The sequence below is a fragment of a genome, unplaced genomic scaffold, assembly GCF_019419815.1.
Source record: "Pyrus x bretschneideri cultivar Hongxiangsu unplaced genomic scaffold, Pyrus_bretschneideri_v1 Contig3, whole genome shotgun sequence".
NCBI lineage: Eukaryota > Viridiplantae > Streptophyta > Magnoliopsida > Rosales > Rosaceae > Pyrus > Pyrus x bretschneideri.
In genome coordinates, this window is record NW_025999612.1 from 4,080,819 (window position 1) to 4,104,631 (window position 23,813).

The 23,813-nt window shown below is 35.1% G+C and overlaps 3 protein-coding genes across 3 annotated transcripts; 1 reads left to right on the forward strand and 2 right to left on the reverse strand.

Moving 5' to 3' along the window:
* Positions 1 to 5,792: 5,792 nt before the first annotated feature.
* On the forward strand, positions 5,793 to 6,558 carry LOC103935800 (abrin-b-like). Its single transcript, XM_009345611.1, has 3 exons — positions 5,793 to 5,940; positions 6,023 to 6,450; positions 6,550 to 6,558. The coding sequence occupies exons 1-3, from the start codon at positions 5,793 to 5,795 to the stop codon at positions 6,556 to 6,558; spliced, it is 585 nt and encodes a 194-aa protein (XP_009343886.1).
* A 577-nt stretch (positions 6,559 to 7,135) lies between these two features.
* On the reverse strand, positions 7,136 to 13,637 carry LOC103935785 (endoglucanase 20-like). Its single transcript, XM_009345589.3, has 8 exons — positions 13,285 to 13,637; positions 12,161 to 12,373; positions 9,646 to 9,846; positions 9,492 to 9,569; positions 9,135 to 9,287; positions 8,938 to 9,046; positions 8,674 to 8,840; positions 7,136 to 7,663 (listed from the first exon to the last, which is right to left on the reverse strand). The coding sequence occupies exons 1-8, from the start codon at positions 13,603 to 13,605 to the stop codon at positions 7,325 to 7,327; spliced, it is 1,581 nt and encodes a 526-aa protein (XP_009343864.3). The 5' UTR covers positions 13,606 to 13,637; the 3' UTR covers positions 7,136 to 7,324.
* Positions 13,638 to 15,586: 1,949 nt separating this feature from the next.
* LOC103935783 (WD repeat-containing protein 7) lies at positions 15,587 to 23,671 on the reverse strand. Its single transcript, XM_009345588.3, has 9 exons — positions 23,156 to 23,671; positions 20,281 to 22,968; positions 20,092 to 20,195; positions 19,893 to 19,962; positions 18,460 to 19,269; positions 17,599 to 17,801; positions 16,935 to 17,058; positions 16,372 to 16,578; positions 15,587 to 16,186 (listed from the first exon to the last, which is right to left on the reverse strand). Exons 1-9 carry the CDS (start codon positions 23,309 to 23,311, stop codon positions 16,043 to 16,045), a joined length of 4,506 nt encoding a protein of 1,501 aa, XP_009343863.2. The 5' UTR covers positions 23,312 to 23,671; the 3' UTR covers positions 15,587 to 16,042.
* Positions 23,672 to 23,813: the final 142 nt, after the last annotated feature.

Sequence of the window (23,813 nt, forward strand, 5' to 3'; positions counted from 1 at the left end):
ACAATTGATTAGGGTTCAAAAGTCAGTACGGTTAAATAAAGTTGACAAGTTTGAGAACAATAATGGAAGATATGAAATGGGATATAGTATTGTTATTGTGATTCATTCTGAGGCTGGAATTACCCTTGATCCAGATCTTAGAGATTGAGAAACGGTGTCTAAAAACTAATGCATATTTGCATTATGGAGTACATATAACAGTTGGCATTTGAATGTGTTTCAGGCCACAAACAAAACCGAATCCCCCTTCAACTATGCAACAACGAAGGGATGGCAAGGACTTTTAACCACACATTGCAGCACTCTTCATAGACCTCTGTCCATGAGTGTTCATAGTTTTTAACCACAGTTTCAATCTCCAGCTTGGTTACCAAGTTGAGATTGAGGAGAGTATTAACAAATGTGTGGTGGAGATTAGCTTATAATTGAACAATGGAGATTGGTCTAGCTGGTGAAAACTACTACAAGAGTTTGTTAGAAGGTTGGAGGGTTAGTTATTTTTTATAGGCTAGTATTTGTAATTCTCGCATTAATTTCTATTCAACTCAGAAGATATCAATACAAGCCTTCATTTCCTTCTATCCTTCATCTTCTTCTTCTAAGTTCCACTGCAGTTCGCTTCTTCTATGTTTCACTGCAATTTGGGCAGTTTCATACCCTTTACAATGTAATTAATAACTGTTGGGTTGAGCAAATATTCATATTTATTCTTGCATGTAACGGAAATTTGACAAAAATTTCACTTTTGATTTAAATTTATCAACAATCTTCACCAAGAAAATTTAATCTTACTTTTTCACTACAAAACTATCTTTCGAATATTTTATCATAAGGGAGTATTATTGATCCGATTTCACCTTACAAAAAATATAGCTAAAACATAAAAACAAATAGTCAAACGAATGAAACCGACAAAAACGGAGCCCTATTCATTTAACAATTAGCTGCATTTTCGAAACCTACATATTTTAATTAGATGCATTTTTGAAACCTACACCTAAAATATGGGAACACGACTCACGTGATAAGTACAGAAACTAGGCCTGGCAAACGGGTCGTGTTTGTCGTGTTCGTGTCGTTTTCGTGTAACACCTGTTATCTTAGCGGGTCGTGTCGTGTCACACCTGTTATCTTAACGGATCTTTAACAGGTCGGGTCACTTTACCCAATGGGTAAAGTGACCCGACCCGTTATGACCCGTTAAGAAAAAAATATAATTTTTTTTAAATTTGCACATACCACACATTGCCACATAAATATTACTTCAAAACATTAAAACATTTGTCGTTTAAGTACTATATCTACACTCGAAAATAAGAGCCTAATAAAAAAAATAATACATACACTACTAATCTATTACAAATATTAAATGTGCAAGGATATGCAAAATGAAAGAATTTTTGTTTTCAAGATTGTAAGTCTTTTTCAAAAGTTTACACCTCTATCTACAAAATCTTCAATTTACATCGATCATCATGAAATTGTATTGAAACTTTGGCTTGATCTATTGCCTTGAAGAGTTATGTTGAAGATGTTTTCAGTAAGGTTTTCCACGTCAGAACTCTCTTCCGCATAAACTAAGTATAGAAAAACCAAACATTAAAAATCATTCAAATGATGAGAAGTTTACCAAAATAATTATGAAAAAAAATAAAATAATAATACTATACCATATAAAAATATATTAAAATAACCGTTAAATCGTGATTTTTCGTATATAACCGTCGAAAAGCTTTGTCTCGTTACTTGATCTCTGAATGTTTGTTTTTTGTGATTTTTTGTTGATGTGATCTCCAAGCATATACAAACAAGTTTGACGGTTTGGATCGTTGAAATTAGTTTTGGAGAATTCGTATCCCAACAAAACGATAGATTGACTAACACTTAGAGTTTATTTATACTTTCATTAACTATAACATAAGATTTTGTGGTATCCACTTGTGTAAATATTTTAAATTGAAGATCGAATTCATTCATTGTATTCATATAGGGTCAAGGAGTGTACCTGTAAAAAATCATCAAAATCGGAGTTAAAATAACCGTTAAATCGTGATTTTTCGTTTATAACCGTCGAAAAGCTTTGTCCCGTTACTTAATCTCTGAATGTTTTTTTTTTTTGTGATTTTTTGTTGATGTGATCTCCAAGCATATACAAACAAGTTTGACGGTTTGGATTGGTGAAATTAGTTTTGGAGAATTCGTATCCCAACAAAACGATAGATTGACTAACACTCAGAGTTTATTTATACTTTCATTAACTATAACATAAGATTTTGTGGTATCCACTTGTTAAATATTTTAAATTGAAGATCGAATTCATTCATTGTATTCATATAGGGTCAAGGAGTGTACCTATAAAAAAATCATCAAAATCGGAGTTAAAATAACCGTTGAATCGTGATTTTTCGTTTATAACCGTCAAAAAGCTTTGTCCCGTTACTTGATATCTGAATGTTTGTTTTTTGTGATTTTTTGTTGATGTGATCTCCAAGCATATACAAACAAGTTTGACGGTTTGGATCGTTGAAATTAGTTTTAGAGAATTCGTATCCCATCAAAACGATAAATTGACTAACACTTAGGAGTTTATTTATACTTTCATTAAGTATAACATAAGATTTTGTGGTATCTACTTGTGTAAATATTTTAAATTAAAGATCGAATTCATTCATTGTATTCATATATAGGGTCAAGGAGTGTAGTTGTAAAAAATCATCAAAATCAGAGTTAAAATAACCATTAAATTGTGATTTTTCGTTTATAACCGTCGAAAAACTTTGTCTCGTTACTTGATCTCTGAATGTTTGTTTTTTGTGATTTTTTGCTGATGTGATCTCCAAGCATATACAAACAAGTTTGACGGTTTAGATCATTGAAATTAGTTTTGGACAATTCATATCCCATCAAAACGATAGATTGACTAACACTTAGAGTTTATTTATACTTTCATTAAGTATAACATAAGATTTTGTGGTATCCACTTGTGTAAATATTTTAAATTGAAGATAGAATTCATTCATTGTATTCATATAGGGTCAAGGAGTGTACCTATAAAAAAATCATCAAAATCAGAGTTAAAATAACCGTTAAATCGTGATTTTTTGTTTATAACTGTCGAAAAGCTTTGTCCCGTTACTTGATCTATGAATGTTTGTTTCTTGAGATTTTTTGCTGATGTGATCTCCAAGCATATACAAACAAGTTTGACGGTTTGGATCATTAAAATTAGTTTTGGAGAATTCGTATCCCATCAAAACAATAGATTGACTAACACTTAGAGTTTATTTATACTTTCATTAAGTATAAATAAGATTTTCTGGTATCTACTTATGTAAATATTTTAAATTGAAGATCGAATTCATTCATTATATTCATATAGGGTCAAGGAGTGTAGCTGTAAAAAATCATCAAAATCGGAGTTAAAATAACCGTTAAATCGTGATTTTTCGTTTATAACCGTCGAAAAGCTTTGTCACGTTACTTGATCTTTGAATGTTTGTTTTTTGCGATTTTTTGCTGATGTGATCTCAAAGCATATACAAACAAGTTTGACGGTTGGGATCGTTGAAATTAGTTTCGGAGAATTCGTATCCTATCAAGTTCCAATGGTGTGTGTGTATATATATATATATATATATTTATTAAGTAGATTTAAATCTATTTATTTTGTATGTATAATTGACTGATATACGGAGTAGTACATCACGTGTGTCATTATAAAAATAGTGAGATATGTCATATGTGTGATAAAAAGTTAATAAATTAAAAAAAAAAATATTTCTCACCACTTCTATTAATTTTCATTTTTCCCTCTTTTTTTTGTTTCCTTTTCAACTTTTCTTATAATTTTCACTTTTCCCTCCAACATCTTTCCCTAATTCCCTCACTTTTTTGTTTTATTTTCAACTTTTCTTATCATTTTCATTTTCCCTCCATTTTTCTTCAAAAAGGGCAGCAGGAATGGAATGGAATCAAATCAATGGATGCATCATGCATCATGCATATTAATTAATAATTATTATAGTTTTTATAAAATTTAATTCAAAATTTAATATATATATATATAATTATATAATTATTATAGATAGTTTATATTTTGGGGGTATAATTATTATAGTATATATAATTATTATAATTATTATAGACTTTATAGTTAATTTAATATATATATATATATATTTATTATAGTTTTTAGAGGTATAAAATTGTTAAATTAATGTATATAATTATTACAGTACTTTTTTAGGGTTATAAAATTATAAAAATAATATTCTACTTATCGTATATCGTATTACTCACATGTATACCCGAATCAACCCCGTTATCTTAACAGGTGCTTATCGGGTTACTCGATAACGACCCGATTCGTTATCGTGTCGACCCGATCACCTGTTAATTTCGTGTCGTGTCGTGTCGGGTTATCGGGTCGTGTCAAGAATTGCCAGGCCTAACAGAAATGAAGCCCTGGTCATATAATAATCGGCTGCATTACTGAAACTTTAAATTAAACCAAAATTGGGGAACATGATAAGTTCAGGTATAAATAAAAATGAAGCCCTATCCATAATAATCGGCTTCATCATTGAAACCTTAAATTAAACTTAAAATGGGGAACACGATCAGGACAGGTATCAACAAAAGAATGTGTTTTTTTTTTATTTTTAAGTTCAATGAAGAAAAGTAGGCGAGATTAGCACTTCCATAACGGTCGTGTGTAAAACACTTATCCTTTCCATAGCGATGACAATCCTTTCCGTAGCGATGATAATCATTTCAATCTATGAATATTAGTAACTAAGGTCGTCTGTAAAGCACTTACAACAAAAGGGTGATACATACTAAAGAGATCATTTTTTAATAAGGAAAAATTAGGATTCAGTCCTTAGTTACTAATATTCATAGATTGAAACTTTATTGGTTTTCAGCTTTTGATCAAAGTCCATTAACTTTGTACAACTTAGCATTTTACTAGGAAAATACTTCCATGTCATCTTTTAAGAATGTCTATATTACAATATTTAATATTATGTTTTTGAACAAACAATATTATCTACACTAAAGGAGTGAGACAATAAGCTAAGCATCACAATGGACTAGCAATAATGTGACTCAAATAATATTTAATATAATGTTTAATGTAAAATATAAATAGTTGACATGGAAATTCATTAATGCTAATATGATGTGTCCAAAGTCAAAGGACTTTGATCAAAATCCAAAAAACTAATAAGGTTTCAATCAATGTACACTAGTGACTAGGGACCGCATCCAAAATATCCCTGTTGAATTATATTTTGTAGATCACAGAGTTCTAGGGTTTGCAATTCAGAACCAGGAAACTGAAACCGCATTGCAGCGTCTGAATCCAAATGTAAAAAAAAAAACTAGAAAAATTGACACTGCAGTGTCTAAATCCAAATGTAAAATCAGAAAATAAATACTTGTAGTGTGATCTGTATTGACCTATTCCAAAATATAAGAAATGAGGTGTCAGTTGAAGTGGATGCCCGCTGTAGTGGCAAATTCTCTAATTTTAAAAAAAATATGTATTTAAGTATCACAATACACTATATATTAAACTACTTATAATTAAAATAAATATTATTAATATTGTAACTTTATTGATTTTATACAAAACCACCCATAATTTAAATAAATAATTATTTTCCTCTTCTTCCTACCGTCAATTAATTGATTTTATGATGAATGCTAATGATCTAATAATTTCAACCGATTATAAATACAAACCATTGTGCACGGTACCAAACACAACTCCCATCCCCTTAACAAAAATGCACAAGATGAGATTCCTACTAGCTGCTGCATGCCTTGTTTGCCTCAATGTCCGAGTTATAGAGGGACGTCCGGGAGATATCGAATTCTCTACACAGGATGCCACCGGAAGTGAACTGCGCGGCCTACTGACGAGGAGTGACCACGGTAGGCAATTTATCAGTGCCGAACTCGAAACCGTTCGTTTTGGTTGATTTTTCAAACCGTATTGGAAGAACCATCATCCTAGCAATAGACAAGGAGAATGCCAATGTGGTGGCTTACGTTGGGGGCGACAAATCCTACTTTCTCAAAGACGCTCCGGTTGCAGCTCTCAACACTTTATTCCCTCCCACAACGAGCTTTTATCTTCCATTTACCTCTAGCTATACTGACCTGGAGAAAGCTGGTCGTAAGTCCAGGTGGGAAATCCCTTTAGGACTCACTCCCCTGGACAATGCCATCACCGCGTTGTGGGAGGGAGGTGATTCCAAAGCCGCGCAGTCCCTTCTGGTGACCACTCAGATGGTTTTAGAAGCGGCTCAGTCCATACTAGTTGAGCAGCGTGTCCGTCATAGCATACAAGACAAAATTGACTTTTTACCGGACGCTGGAGTCCTAGCCAACAGTGGCTGTCCTTCCGAGTGGGCTGCCATGCATGCTCCTGTGTCTAATTATGTATGTTTATCTATGTTAGTATTAGGTACTTTGTCTTCAACGTACCAGCACATAAGTACTTCTATAGCTTGTTTATGTAACATGCTTTTGTAAAATCAGCCGAAATAAGTGTGAAATTATGTAACAACTATGCTCATTCCAAGAATCAGAGGACAAGGTACTTAAGTTTTCCTTCAGTTTTAATTTTTTTTTAATACAGTAGTCTATGATCTTTTGATTACTTCCTCTCATCACGTGAAGGAGAGCAAGACTTTTGGGGTTTCTATTTGCATCTTATTAGTTTAATTGGTTTGAGACGGGATGGCCATATGGATCCTCTGCTTGATTTATGTAATGGTAGGATCTAGTTTTATTAGAAAGCAACTAGTTTGTCAAGAGCATGAATTGATGAAATTTGTAAGAGTTCAGAGAAAAAAATAGGAAAGTTGTAGCTATAAATCGTGTTTGGTAAGCAAGAAAATTGACGAGGAAGTGAGAGAAAACCAAAGTCACTAGACTAAGGCACGGGATACCATTCTGACAAAAAACAACTCGCGATATCATAAAAGAAACTGAGTCAAGAGAGAAACTGATTTTGTAGTACGAGTAATATTCTAGCTAGTACAATTACATTTAAATATAGAGAGAAATTTGATGCTCACAAGTAGCATATTTGAACGGTACATTTATAAAATCATAATACAAGTGGAGGAAATACGTGTCCTTGCATACTTTATTGACATGTGGAGTACACATATAAAATGGGATATTGTGATCACTTGGATTGATGAGCGTGGGGGTTCAGTTTATACTATTTACATTAAGGGTAGTATGTCAGTTTGTCACGCGCAACTAGACATTATTCAGTTTTACATCAAAGAGAAGAAATTGCAATTTACATACTCCCTGTTTGGGCTTGACCAAGTAAAGCAGCCACAGTCCCCACAAAAGCTGCATTCATATATGTTGTGGGTTCAGAGTGAGAATAGTCTGATCTTGCATCGTTGAACTGGTCATTTACATCTGGACCCCCAACGATTGCACCCACATGAGTATTAGGGTTTGGATTGGAAGCGGAGTAATAGTTGTTGCCACCTTGGCAATCCACCTTGGCTGGGAGGACGGTGATGGAAGGGATTGATGAACCTCTATGGTGCAATTGCGTTGGGTATTTGCCACTAAAACCCACCATGTATGACATGTTCTTGGGGTTGCTTCCTAGGATGTAGTCCACCTGAATATAAACGATTGAAAAAAGGTTGTCGTTTCTGTTAGTTGTATAAGTTGTCTAGTGATAGAACATAAAAATTTGAGAACACTTAGGGTTTCTTGTATCTCAAGTATTGTAATCATTTATACGTGTAGATAGCTTTTTGTAGATTAAGGAATCTTTTCCTTGTAGCTAGCCTAAGAATTATGGTGTAGGTATAAAGCTATTAAAGAAATCATTCGATTTAGTATTTCTATACGTAGGGATCAATGATGTACATCAAACAATACTTAAAATGATACAATTTACCAACAATTTGGTTTAGCGATACCGAGGGACAGAACTAGGATTTTTTTCTCAGGTGGGTTGTATCCGTAAGCTACACAACCTAACAAAAAGCCTTCGAATGTTGTTTTCCACATATGCAACTAGAATATACTATATGAACATGTTTGGACCTTAATTTGGTTGTTATTGACACTTCAATAACTTATTGTGCACTTCAAGTTTTCTCTATTTTGAAATAGAAATACATTTGTGAGAAGTGCATAATGAATTTTTAGAATACCAATAACAATACCCAAACAAAAGTGTTATGAACAAAACTCGACAGTATGAAAGACTTTTATTGATAATTAGAATTATACATCTATTTAGGGAGACGTAATAAGTCTTAAATACATACACGAAAACATACCACTGTTATCTTAATTAGAATTACAAGAGTACTACGATTATCTTCAAGTTTTAGTTGGTAAAATTACTTAATTGTTGGTAGCCACATTTCACATGGCGTGAGAGAAAGTGATATGGGCGAAGAACTAAAGTTTCTCAACCCTACTCCTAAAAACTCAGGTGGGCTGTAATGGGATGTATAATTGATTTAATAAATACTACTATTTTCTTTTTCCTAAAATTCCACGTGGGCTACAGCCAAAGGCTGCCCACACATAGGATCCTTCCGTGGCGCCACCCAATCTCCAATTTATTGAAGAGATTTTTTTAATATGAGAAATTTTGAGATTGTTAATCACCTGATATTTTGCAAAGGTTCTGATTTGGGAGGTAGAGAAAACGACCGAGCCGCATTGGACTCCACCAATTTGTGCTGCAGTTAGGGTTTTGGAGTAGATGAATAGCACCAGGGTTGAGCTTGTTACATATTGCAAATTACTACTATCTCTTGTAAAAAGTAGTCCACCTGCAACATTAAAAAAAGTTCCTCATATATTAATAATCATAATCAGTCACCAAGAATTCATTTCTTTATTTGATCATTAAGTTATAAACATGTGCACCTGGGGTTCTTCTGATCTGTACCGAACTACTCCCTGGCATCAGTGCGCATACGAACGACTGGACATCGCTATTGTACTTAGCCAAATTCGTATTTCCACTGAAGAATTCCTGTGAAAATTTACGAATTAACTTACTTCTTTTTAATTATCCGTAAAGAAAACATTAAAATGACAGTAATGATAAATAGTAGTGATACCTTGGCTAGTAATGTCTGAGCTCCAACAAATTTGTTATCCCAACTGAACTCAGACACTGCCTGACTCCATGCTTGGTTGCTCGAGACATAATTCAAATACTTGGTGTCTGCACTCGCCTTGTATAGCCAAGCCGCAGCCCATAACAGCTCATCCTTAAATTGGACAATTCACAATAAACCAAATATATAAGCTCATAGTGAGTGCAATAAGAATATATTAGGACCAGATTCGTTTGTATACGAAAATCTTATACTTCTATTGAAAAAATATCGTACATAAATGTCATTTATGTAGCATTACTATGGTGAATAATTAGGAATATCAAAGTGTTACCTACTTTTACTTTTGGTTTTTACCTGATAGCCAGAGTAGGAGCAGTAAAATGGGCAATAGCCTTGGTAAGACGCTCTATGCTGGTCTGCCAAGTCAAACAGCTGTATATACAAATTTATTTCAGTAAGACAAAATTTGTTTGAAAAGAGATGAACTCAAATTAATTTTTCTCCTTACTGATCGTGAATGGTTTAGGAGCAACGTGGAGTAGTTGGAATCAACCACTTTAAAGACAAGTGAAGCAGCGGCAAGGGCAGCAGCAGCCTCAGCTGCTGGCTCGGAGCCTGGAGAAGTAGAAGTGATATTGTAAAGTGTTCGTGGCGTATCCATGTCCTCAGGGCGCTCCCAGCACTGGTGATCCGCATTTGCATCTCCCACCTATATTATTGATGAACTGAAAATTAACGTGACATAAAATAAAACCATTCCCAGCATTTGAAACCCTAGGGGTCAAATTCACCATGGCTGACCACATAATCGTCCAAACCAAACCCTAGGGCCTATTAGTTGTGTAGCTCACTTTATATATTCATATAAATCGAACTAAACTTTGAAGGAAGTTTTTTATTGACATTGCTTACTACTGATTTTAAATTGCTTGGTTAGGGTTTATGGCCAATATAACATACTCTTTACTGGAGTAGGAGCCGATGACGAAGTCATTGGAGTGGGTGTGTATTTGCCGTGGGGGGATGATAGCACTAGCAGTGGGTGGGTGTCCTTAATATGTGCTATGGGGAAACTTAATATGAGTCCAATTTTACGAGCCATTATTAGTTATAGTCCAATTTTGTTTAATTTTTAGGTTAGGTCCAGTGATTCATTATCCACATAAACTTATTTGTATTCTTTTGCCAAATTTACCCTTAAATTGACCAATTAAGTAATTACTGTTTTTTTTAAGTTTGTGATTAATGTTAATCTTATCCTTAATTATAGGATTAGGGATTTAAATCTCGTTTTTTTCTTCTCCTTCCCCAAATCGTTCATTTCTCTTTTCTTGTTTCTCCCTCACAATATCTTTCTCTTCCTCCGTTATTTTTCCCAGTAGTCTTCTACCATAATATTCTTCTTCTGCTCCTCCTTTCATAAGGATGATTTGATTGGTTTAAAAAATAATAATAATTGTATTAGTCAATCTTGTGCTTTGGGTTCTTCGTCTCTTTTTTTTTTTTTTGGCTTCATTCTCCTTTTTATATATATATTTTTAACTTTGAAGTTCTATCGAATTAGCATTTTCTTTAGTTTTTCCTCCCTCAATATCATTTTTCTTCACGATTTTTTTTAATTTTTATCTACCTATATCACTTTTCCTTTTTTTTTTTTTTTTTTTTTTATCTTTTTATATTATATTGTGCATGTATCATGAATAATTGTATTTATCTACCTATATATTACATATTTTGTTGATAATCTATCTAAGATTAATTGTGTTTATCTACCTATATATCACAAATTAACTGAGTTATCTACCTATACAATAAGTTTCTGTTCATAGTCTATCTGTATCATAGATTATTTTGTATTATCTATCTATACAATAGGTTTTTGTTCGTAGGCTACCTCTATCATAGATTCTATCTACATCACAAATTTTTTATCTACCTCTAGCAATGTTTCTTTTAATTTTTTATAAACTTATAAAATTTGTAATAATGTCTTTTTAATTAGAAAACAGGTAGATAAAGGTATTTGAAGATTCAAATTTTAAAAATTCAAATTTAAAGAATTTTAAAAAAAAAATTCTAGGAGCAAAACAGGTGCAATAGAAAATCAAATAAAATTGGACCCAATTCAAAAACAACTGAATTTTTTGGACCTGAATCAAAATGCCCCATGTGCTATATATAGCCATTTTTTTTTTTTTAAATAATTAGTGGGTGTACGTAGATAAGGTGTGGTGTTAAAATAGAAAAACTCATGAAAATGTTTATAATTAAGGAGTCTTTTGATTTAGGCTCAGTCAACATAGTAATTTTCTAATGGTGTGCAAAAGTATAGATTGTTTTTAGGACTGAGTCTAGTTATTTAATTACATATTTTTGTATCAATTATTCAATTTTGTCTTTTTAGATGAAAAAATTTAAATTCATTAACTTTTGTAATAAAGTTATATTATATAAATATATATATATATATATGCAATACAATTCATCTATGTTATAGGTAGGCTATGAACAAAAACCTATGGCATAGGTAGATAGACAATTGAACGTATATTCTACCTATAAGCTAGATATGAAACCTAACTATAGAATACAAAAATATAATGCCTACAAGTAAGATACATTAAGCAATGATACATGTTAATTATAAATATGAATATTTCATATATGTTGATAAATACAATTAACCTGTGGTATAAGTTGATTATAAAAAAAAATTATAAATGGAGTTCGGAACAGAAGAATAAAAATAACAAAGAAAGAAATAATTAAAGAGATAATTAAAATGAAATTAATTTTTATAATAAATCTTATCAATAAGTAATACTTGTTGATAATAAAATAATCCTAAATTTAAGGGATTGGACTTACTTAAGAAACTGGACTATTCCTAATGTTGGTTAAAAAATTGGACCTATATCAAATTTCTCCTTTTTTAATTTAATCAAACATTTATGTGGTTTCAATTTTAATCTAAATTGTGCACTTCTTAGTTGTATGACTTTTCTATATAATTAAATTGGAACCTGGGTATAAAATGTGGTGGCTGAAGAGTGACATTGCAGTATGTAATCTGTGCCCCAACGGATTGCAGTATGGAGATATCCAAGCTGGTTTGCAGAAAATAACGGCTGCTGGTACTCCACAGCAGCCCAACTCAACAAGCTGACACTAAATGCCATTGGCCACCCAAACTTTACGTTGTCACCTGCATCATAGTATCCTCCAACCAAATTCACCTGCGCATGCATCATTGAAACCACAACAAAACATAAATATCGTCATATTTAATTTAAAGTTAATGTTCTCTTGTCAAATATATGTTACCAGCAAATTTATAAATAATTGTTTTATTAAAATTTCACATATTGTTAAATACACCTCATATATTTAATACAACATACTTTTGTTTTTCATTAAAATTTATCTTAATACACCAGACATATTTTCTCATAATACCATCAGATATATACACCCCATATTTTTTATATACACCCCCATTTTACTTTTAGTTTTTACTTCTACGTAATCCGAAACATATTCTCATGAATACTGTCTCATGAAAACATATTCTCCAGCTCCAATTTTCAAACATGGCGTAGTTTCAGAGAGTATTAAAGGGAAGAAACAAGGAGGAAGATACATAGTTAAAATATCATTAGCAGTTTTTTCAAATATAGGGATTCGGGAAGGATAAGATTACTCAAGGAATAACATGGTTTTACAGGAAGATGTATACATTGCCTAATCCTTGTTCTTCATCTAATGGGGAGGATAAAGAGTGTCCCGACAAGCTTATGAAGAGAAAGAGGTTTTGGCAGGAAGTAATGGAAATAAGGCTCTTGGATGAAGATACTTACGTTACAAGATTCTTACAAACTAGATGGATGTAAGTTGAAGAAGAGAAATAATCTTGGGATATACACGTTAAAAGTGATTTAAGGTCTATATCTTTAGATTGTTATTTTTATTTTAAAGAAAATTTTAGTATATAAGTTCTTCAATAATATATTTTATTTAAGGTATATTCAACAATATGTAGGATCCTATTAAAAACCGTTTATAAAAACGTAATAACTTTTGAAAAATAAAAACTATATAGTGCATGAAAATGTAATCCTTAAAGCCACGTAAATAATTAATATCATACATTTTGAGGTTTTCCATCTGAGAGTGCAGAGTCTCCTCTCCAGTTTACTCGCAGGCCGGGGGCCAACTTTCCCGAGCGTTGCCCTTCGAAGAACAAAATGGCCTTACCGAGGGCGTCTCTATAGTCATGAGCTACTGCCAACTCTTCAATTTCGTCCTCCATGGCTAGGGCTTGCCCATCCTTGTTAACCAAGACACAACACAAGACCAAAACCCATACCAGTACTACGAAGTGCTTCATGAAGATCAGTTTGAAATTTTGTAACTTGCTTGTGGCGTTTGCATGCAGTTGCTGAGATTCTGGGAATTTATATTTTTTCATGGATTGTAAATGAATATTTATAGGCAAATAAAGGTCACATCATTATCAAAAACAGTTGCAAATTCTATTATTTTATGCGGATGGTATTATGGGGAATAAGATGAATGACATGAAGGGTGACGCTAATTGAGGAATGGAGAGTCGGGGACCGAAAACTATAGGGATATGTCATTAGGGCATTGTACCCATTCATGAACGTCATTCTACCTTGTTTTGCACTTCTTACTATCATCGATATTTTACTCGCAAATTATAATCACCAAACTTTCTATAACCGGTAAACAAATGAATGTGATTTTTCCACAAGCACAAAAAATAACTAAAACAATATATTAAAATAATGATAAAGTAGAAAAAAAAAAAAAAAGTTCTACAACTCTAAGTTTTATACAAAAACACTTGAAGAACTCAATTGAATGGAAACTCTCCCATCAATCCACTTGTCATGCTTTAATAAATTTTCATTGTGGAATCCTGCCCCTGTTATTAAGTTAGTTGAGTTTTTTTCTTTTTTTTTTAGAGAAATGATTTCCGCACCCCTTTCCTTATCCTTTTGCACACTTTTTGCTTTTTCATGTCCATTGTTCTAATATGATTTATTCATTCCAGAGCCTAGAATAAACCAAGGTGTACAGGAAGAGAAAAATAGTCGAAGAAATCTCTTCCTTTTTTCTAAACTACATATTGAGTTTAAAATGTTTTTCTGTATAGTGCAATGTTATCAAGAATTTACATGTGATAACCCAAAAAATCAAGAATTTACATAGCCCTATAAATAATTGGAAGGTCAGGTCAAGGAGAAAAGATTGACGACAGGAGTATTTAGATATTGAAATAGTTTACTTTTGTAGGCAGCTAAGGCTGCTTATAATAATGCAGGTTAATACGTGTATTACTTTGTTAAGCAGTTACGTGTACCCTTCTCTATCTACACGCAACGCCCCATACCTATCTAGTTTGAGTGGTAAAGCCAATTAGGTAGAGGGTTAAATCAATTGGAGGATGAGGCCATCTACAACTAAAGGTGATTGGACAATATTAGCCGTAAAATTGAAAAAAACAGCCTTCAAGGGTATTTTGCAAAGCATAATGCTAGGGGATCAAATTTTCAAACCAAATTTACAAATCAAATGATGTGTCACGAATGAGAAATAAGCACGATAATCAGCACTTAACTAATAATCAAATCACCAACATCTACATCATTTGGTTTACAAAATTTAATTCAGAAATTTGATCTTTCTAGTATTATCCTTGTGCAAATGAGCATATTTACGACCCAAATCATCCCCAATAATGGCTAAGGAGTGCCCACACTTGGGCATTTCTTTTCCGTGGAGTCCATCACTAAAAGGTAATAAAAATATAAAGAAACTAATAATTAACTCTTTATGGTTGGAAACAAGAAAAATTAACATGCTATTATTGCTTAAAGAGGGCGAAAATGTGAGATAGAATTTGAGTAGGTAGTTAGGCAATATGCTATATGACAAAATACCATAGATCGATATTCAGAGAACACACGCATGGATCTTTTAATGATACAACTAAGCATGTACAAGTACAAGTACATGCACACGCTTCTATATAGTACATATTCAATTATATTCGCAACAATTATGTGACTTCGTATGTTACGAATTCATCTCATTATGGAATGTATATTATAAATTCATATAGTTAACATTCTCAATCCTAACTACTCATTTCAGTTACATTACATGAGTCTTGTTTCTCTTGGTCCGAGATACGTGCGGTCACTCGATGTTTGATCTTAATTCTACAGTGGAGGAAAAAAAATATAATAACAAAAGTTAAGTGGTCACCTATTATTGAATAGAGATCGAACCGTGAGTGAATATAATTTTTTTTTTTTTTTAATTTTTTATTGTGGAGACCATGTGCACACCTTATGAGGCTTTAGGCTTTGTGTTTCTTCAAGCCCTTTAGAGGGAACCGAGCTAGGAATGGGCTGGGCTAATAAATCCGAACAGATTCCAGTAGAACATTTTAATAAATCCGACACCTGGGTCATAGTAATCTGTACATGGAAGATCTCCTAAACCTAACCTGAAAACACTTTCGAGTAATCGCGCTTCCCTTCCCCTTCTACCCAAAAAATTAATATGAATAAAATGATACAACATGGCCTAAATAAATCTAAGTTGCTGGAAAACGCTGTAACAGGTTTTACAAGCTTCGCATTATCGATGCAGGCACGAGTAAGAAACCTTCATTGTCATAGAGCTTTGAATTAACTGTGAGCAGAATGACGACGACGTCAAGGCAGATAACTATTTGCATCCATCAGTCAGCTTCAAAAACTTATTTCTCACTGAGAGAACTGGTGCTGAAAATACGCAACCAACGGATGCCAACTTTGAACTTTCATGGACAAGACTTCCTCAATCGTGTCCATTTAAATGCGAGAGGATGCTTACAAGGGGAAACTGGCCAACTCTTGGCCATGCCTGGTAAGAAGTACTTTCCGTGCACCAACCCATTCTAATCGATAGGAGAGGTCAAGATTTTGAATCAATAGTTTCATATTGTCCGCCTGACTCAAACCCTTTGCGCTTTCCTACCACCCAACAGAAAAGGGACGGTAAAACAAGCAGTTTTGCAGAAGAAATACTTGGAGAGTTCACATGGTCAAACAGAAATAGATAAATGCCTCAAGAGAGATGGAAACAAATGTAAATGTGAGGGAAAATCAAATTTAACACAATGCAGAAATATCATTTACGTTCCACGTAGGAGGGTTACCTGAATATTGGCAGGCCTATCATGTCCCATAATGCTTGCCATTATGCTTGACCTAGAAGAATTAGGTGAGAATCCCTCCCAGGGAGGAACAAAGATCAATTTTGTGCACTGGACAGGAACTAAGTTTCGACTCAGTTTCTCCCACCACGCAGATCCCAATGACCACCATCTGATCATTAATCCATGCTCAGAGAAAGCAACCAGCCCCTGCAATTGGATATGTTATTATAGTAGAAAACACAATCGAACATCCTCTGTCCTTGTGTATAGATATGCTAAATGGTTCCACATGACTCCAACCAAACGCAATACGGTTAATTATCAATAGCAAAAAATAAATAATGAAAATTGATTTACTTGACTAAAGTAGGTTAATAATTGAATGACCAAATCTTTTAAAATCATACCGCTTAGTTTCTATGATATGAAATAAAGAAAATGATAGGTCATGACCTGAGGAGACTGTAATGTTTGAAGCATAGTCTAACGTGTAACAGACCAATAATAAGGGCATTGATTAATAGCTGAGGAAAAAACATTACTTTTCAATTAACACAATGTACCTCTCCATCCGGGGAAAAGCCCAAAGCTGAAATGGCAGTAACTATCATCATTTCTGAACTGGGTGCAAGCAAATTTGGAAGTCCGGGAGGTCCACTTGCATCCAAAACTTTTATCTTCATAACACTACATTGAAAAAACCATACACAAAATTGAAGTAAGCCAGCACAAAATCGAAAGGCAAAAACATCAAATATGTTCATATATTCTGCTTAAAGAGATAAGCACACAACCCCAAAAATAGGTTAAAAATTTATATAAATATAGCTATTACAAGGCTCTTGCACGTACTAATAAATTCTTTGATTATTTATAGCCTTCATATGTTACCTAAGAAAAGATTTGGAAAGAGACTCTAAGAAAAGACTTGGACTACTTGGATCTAACAAAAGACATGACACAAAACTGAGTGCAGTGGCGTTCTATGATTCATATAGCCCACCCCACTTAGTGGGATAAGGCTTTGTTGTTGTTGTTGTAATGTTACATAATCATATATGACGCACAAACTTGCACTCGCACACAAACACATGTATATGTATGTGTGCATTTGCCAAGATACCGGCCCAACCCCAACTGCCAAAGCTAACGTAACATAGATGAAGGGAATGTCACACAAGTTTCTTTGAGGCTTTTTCTTAACCATATAATTCTATCTTTAAATACCTTTGCATGTCATAAACCCGAATACTAGCATTGTTTCTCTCTCCAATCACATCCCCAACGGCCAATTTGGTCCATGTATCATTTAGAGCTACCATTGGGAATGCACGTACAACTTCCTTTAATGCAGTCATTGAAATTTGAAAGCAAGTTTTGCGCATGACTGAGTTGCTCAGGTCCACAGTTTGTAAAATGAAGTCAATTACCTGCGCATATGTCCCACTGTCATATAAAAATTGACAAATGAAGCATAAAAGCATGAGAATCAAACTAATTAAAATACAAAGACAGAGCCACCTTATCCCAATATACAGATCCCTTCCCATTTCTTTCCAGCTATATTATTTCCAATTTCGTAAGAAAGAAATCAAGACTCCAAAAGAAGGTTTGTTCATAAGACAACTAAACACAGTTTTCATATGCATGATGAGATATGAAACCATTTATTGACAATGACATTTAAGTTGGTTATTTGACAAAAAGGGAGAATATGAACTTCTTTATTCAACACGTGTGATTACATTTGTAACCAAAATAAACCTATTAAACTGGAATAAAGATAAACTGGACCATGACTAATCACCTATGATTTAGGTTTAATCATCGAGAAAAGGGAAAAGGATGCGAGCACTTTATAAATACTTTCAATATCCCGCCATCCTCTGGTCATACCCATTGTGCTAAATCTAAAACAATCATAAAGGCCATTTATCTCCGACTCAACATACATGGATGGTGTGATCCATGTCTCCTTATGGTGCTCAATTAGATTATTTTCTATTATTTTCCTGTGGTTAAGACTGTTAGAATTGCTGTTGAAATTGAAGATGGACTGTCTTGCCCATTAAAATTGGCAACACAAACCTTATCAAGGTATTGAGCCAAGTATCTTGGAGAATTACGCACAACCCTGATCAAAGTCATAAGAGATACTAGATGAACAGGGGAATCAGATGCAGTAGACCAGATTTGGCTTTCCATAACAGTTAAAAACCCTGGTACATCAGCCACAGCTAAACTTGGTAGAAGAACACCAACCAATATCTCTCGAAGGCCAACCGGTACAGCCAAATTTTGTGAGGTTGAGTTTGCAGATGGACCACTTACACACTCTATCTGGAAATATATATCCCCAATCAGACGAGGTATTTCTGAACTAATGCACTGTGTCCATGTTCTCTCCATACCTTCAGCAAGGAGCTCTGCTGCAGTGGAACTATATTTCTCATTCATTGCCATAACCAGCTTCATTAATGGGTGAACAACAAGCATGGCAAGACATGGCTTTACAAGACTAGGGTACCAAATAGCCAAAGCCGCTGCAACAATAATATGAGATGTCATCGCATCTTGGCTTGTCCCCCCAACACAAGAAATCCAATCTTGCATCTCAAATGATTCTAGCCATGCAAGAATATTAAATTCTTCAACCTTAGAAATCCCTTGTGGTTCTGGCAGCTGGTCGGAATACAATTTCTTAGCCAATGTTTCTTCTACATGTGAATTTACATGCCCATTCTCTCCAAGTCCACTTAGAGCACTCAGATTTGCGAAGCCACTTTCTTTTTTACTACACAGCGGAAGTGGAATCGCTCGTGAAGCAGCACAGTGGAATAGAGAGCGAGCAGCCATACGTACATGTTCACTTTCATCTTGCCAGAAACTCACCAAAAGCTGTAAAACAAGAGTGTGCATAAAAGGTTAACCAAATACAAGATAGGTTGTCATTTCAGAAGTGAATAATGTGATGTTAACCAGGTTGCTGCTGAATAATAAAACAAGCAGGTTAATCAAATGGGCATCAAAAGTTCATCGACCATACCTTCTGCATTTAACATATATTTCTCAGTTGCAAAAGGACAGCAGACTGATAGTTCCAGTTTTTTAGAAATATCATGTGTCCAGTTAGCAGTTTAATCACTCCATGCCTATAAATAATAGTGTCTAGCTTCCATACTACTGTTTTCTTCTAAAACTTTAATGTCAATTGTTTGAAAGAAACCGACTGCTCTGTACCCTTTGGTAAAACAACCAGGAAAACTCAACCAATATTTATACTCAAGCTGCAACCAAGTAAAGAAAATTGTACGAGTAATTACTGAACTACGTGATTTACACTGACCTCATTCTCAAAATCGTTATTCTGGAAAACGAAAGGAAGGGGATTGATTTAAAGCAAAAGTTTCAACTAAGTTTACAAGCATATCCTTTGCCCCAGTAATGGGATAAGGGAAATGAAATATAAGCATTAAGCATTTACATTCAGACCAATCGGCACCATAGCAGAAGATACAAACCTGGAGTAAAGGTGGCTTTGTGTCTGGAACTTTATCTGCAAAATTCCTAGTATAAAATGCTGCTAGAGAACTGCCAAAAAAAAAAATCAGACAAGAAAGACGCAATTACAGCTTGTTTACATGATTTTGGGTGCAGCCAAAGAAGTAAAAAAAAGAATAGACCATTACACTTCACATGCAGAAAACATTTTTGGATCACCTGCTGTCATTTGAACTAGTGTGTGACAAGCTAATCATGCGTTGAGCAAGGGAAACCATTGTGAGTGACCTCATTGCACAAAACTCTGACGACATTCTCCAAAGCTGAAATGTTGTTTTCAATAGAAAGTTTAAAAGGTGACAAATAAGAAAACATGTCTCAACAATCAGTGCAGTTCTCCAAAAGTACCTCAAGATTTGCACTCAAATTAGGAAATGCCAATGTCAAAGACCCTTTGTCTCCTTGAAAACCAGAAGCTACAAAAAAGTTATCTGGTCTCTTCAGCTTCAAGTCAGTTATAAGCATGTTATCGAGCTCAGAATCCACATTCCATAAGTGTAAAAATGCCAAGCTAAATCGAAGTAAACAATCTTCAAGCGTCTTAATCCATACGTTCTCTTCTGCAGTGTCATTCGAGTTCCCATGCACACCAGAACCATTCGCTACAGGAATGTTGTGGGGACTTGGTGTCTCTGATGCCTTCCCCTTCACATGGTTAACCTCTTTCTTGTTATTCCCACTTGCCATCAAGTCATCCTTGTGATAAGGAAACACCAATGATGCAAGGTCAAAACTCAGAGCAGCAATTCCAGGAAAAGGGCAAGAGCACTTGATCGGATGCTTGCTGCTTTGAAGGGTCGTTGGATAGGATGGAAATAGTTTTTCAGCACTACTAACTCTGGAAGTATTGGACTCAACCACAGTACCAGGCACCATATTTGAGGAAGTGGCCAATTTGTCTGAATTATTCAGATGAGTGTGAGTAGAGATCCCTTCTTCAATGACTGGAAGAAGCAGTGAGGAAACTGAGGTATTCACATTCAATACACTACCAGATGTGGAATTTATGCTGATGCTTTTACAAAAATGGTCAAACATTGAATGAGATGCCGTCCCTCGGAGGACCCGCTCTCGAGCACCTGTCTTTACGTCCCAAATGTACAAAATATCAACAGCATCAGTTCCTGAATGGTTTCGGCACAAACATGCAATATAACCTCTTCCACCATCCCATACAACTTTTGCAGGATAGCTGGGATGTCCGGAAAACACTCTCTCTACTCGCAATGTCTCGAGAGAAGCTAGTGCAACACATGAATCCTCCCCAACTGAGAGAAAACAATCACTCCAAGGACAGAAGGTATGAGCTGGGGGAAGAATTATTTGGCGCACTGGACACACATGTTGGTGCATGACTGTGATGAGATTTCCAGTTTCAAGATCCCATATGCGAACTGTGCAATCCATGCTTCCAGACACCAAAACTTGATTGAAACTCCACCCTTTGGCAAAACCCACCATCCTATGTGCTGCCAAACAGAGTACAGCACCCGTGTGCCCTGAAAAAAGCTGTCTGGATATTTGTGGCTTCACCTGACCATCATGTGAACTCCCACCAAGAGGAGCTAGGCCCTCAAACAAATCAAAGCGAACAACCTCTATTTCTCCACTAAAGAAGCCATAAACAACAGCATAAGGAGCAAATAATGTTTCAGAAATAACCATGGAAGAAGACACAACTCCTCTCTTACTAAGTAAACCAAGATTGTCGTTATCTACACTATTTACACTTCCTGAGCTAGAAACAAAAGATTTTGAAGATGGTAGTTTGGTCTCCATGTCACCTGGGTCCTCAGATTCATTACTCGAGTTAAAATTTGTATTCCAGTCAGCACCTGCTCCGTGCAACTTGAACCACAAACCCAAATTCCAGTGGTCATCGTGTGCCCGACATGCAGACCAGATTGTAACATGGGGTTTCCACTGTAAAGGTTCTTCAGAACTAAAGCAAAGTGATTCAATACGAAGAACATAATTGGCCAATGGAATGAAACGAATTGATAGTCTCACATCAACAGGATGAGAGGCAGCAGGGATCTCACAAAGAGGCTCACAGTTAAACATATCTTTGGAATAGGATACCAAGTAAACAATTGAGTGACCTTTGTTATTCCAAACAGTAAATTTTCTTGAAAATTTTTCATTGCATTCTTGAGTATTTGGCATGTTTCCAACGTTTTCAAATTCAAGAAACATTCCTCCCACCATATGTGCTTGAGTGGAATTACTTTCCCCACAAAGGAGGTTGTCCACAAATGAAACGTCTCCAATTGTAGTGCCACTGGGCAATAGTCTAAATATGCAACAACTTTTTAACACAAAAGCAATAATATTTCCACAGGTTGCAATTGACATTACATGTCCTCCCTCGCTTAACCCCTCTGCACAAACAGTCATTTCCAACTGAGAACTTGTATGCAAACCAGCCCCACCCTCCCTATCTTGGTGTAGGTCCTTAGGTATTGAAACCAACTGTAGCCGACCAAATGAATCCGCCATCACTACAGAATCCTTCTCCTGATCCTTGGTCACTGAAACTATGTCCATAAACTTCAATGACCCAATAGACAAGTTTCCATGAAAAAGCGTTTGGACAATGGTAAGAGTATAGGAGTCAACAATAACCACAGTGCATTTGGGGGGTCTCTTATGCTGAGACTCTCTATCCCCCAAAACCTCCCCTGCTTCACTTGATTCAACCGAATGATGGTCCAACAAATGCACAGTATCAACAAAACAGCAACCAACACATACATAACGCGGATTCGATGGCAATGTCCGAACCATGGACGGACTGCCAACCCAAGGTGGTAACTTCCTTCTACGCCTACAATGCCCACTGCTTCTACTCCACACACACAACATTCCATCAACACATGCACTGATTAACGCGCCATGACTATAGGAGCTCGAGCTTACCTCAACGTCACTTAAAGAGCCTCTCCGCTCACTCCCCGAAACTACAAGTGGATCACAAATGCCGAGGTCGGCTATGGGAGCAGCATGCCCACACAACATAGCTACCGGCACAATTTCCTGTCCCGAATACGAATTTCATTTACTCAAACGCATTCTAAAAAGTTTCATAATTATAAAAACTCTATAATATGCATAATTCAGCTAAAAAATTCTTGTTAAGCAGATTAAACTAAGCAAACAATTAACCAAGGCGAAATGTAATTCAAGGAAATATAACAAACAAGTGGTGGGCGAGTGAAAGTACCGAGTTGGAATCGGTGGAACGGAGGTTCCACCAGATGATGGAGCCGTCGGATCCGCCGGTGTAGAGCGTAGGGGGTTGGTTGAGCACCGCCGCGGCGGTGACGCGGTGAGATGGAGGCGTGCCTGACCATATGCAAGCAACGGATCGGCACTTCATGACTCAGTATGCCGGAGGAAGTCAGATCACATTCGAAACGCCGTCGTTTGCGAGAGTGGTGGCTCGTGGCTGAGTAGGCCGAGTAGGCAGAAAGTTATCAGAAGGGTGCGATCATCGACGGGCTCTCTGTTTCTCTCGGACGCCAAGACTCTCGCGTAGAAAACGACATGTCGTATATCTATCACTTTCAGAGATTTTTTTTTTTTTTTTTTTTTTTCCTTCTTCTTTTGACAGATTTTCAGAGAAGTTATTTGGGAGATTGGGTGAATACAATGATTTTACTGTTGTAAAATTGTGATAATGAATGTCTACAGTAGTGTAATTGTTACTATGTGATGTTTTAAAAAAGTGTAATCATTTTACTTTTTGGTTTGTCACGGATGTGGCTTTATATAAAGAGCACTCAATGTGTGATTACAATACACAGCAAAGAAAAGAAGAGAAGTGAAAGCAATAATATCAGTATCCCTTCCTTCCTCTTTTTCCTACGATCTTTGTGTTA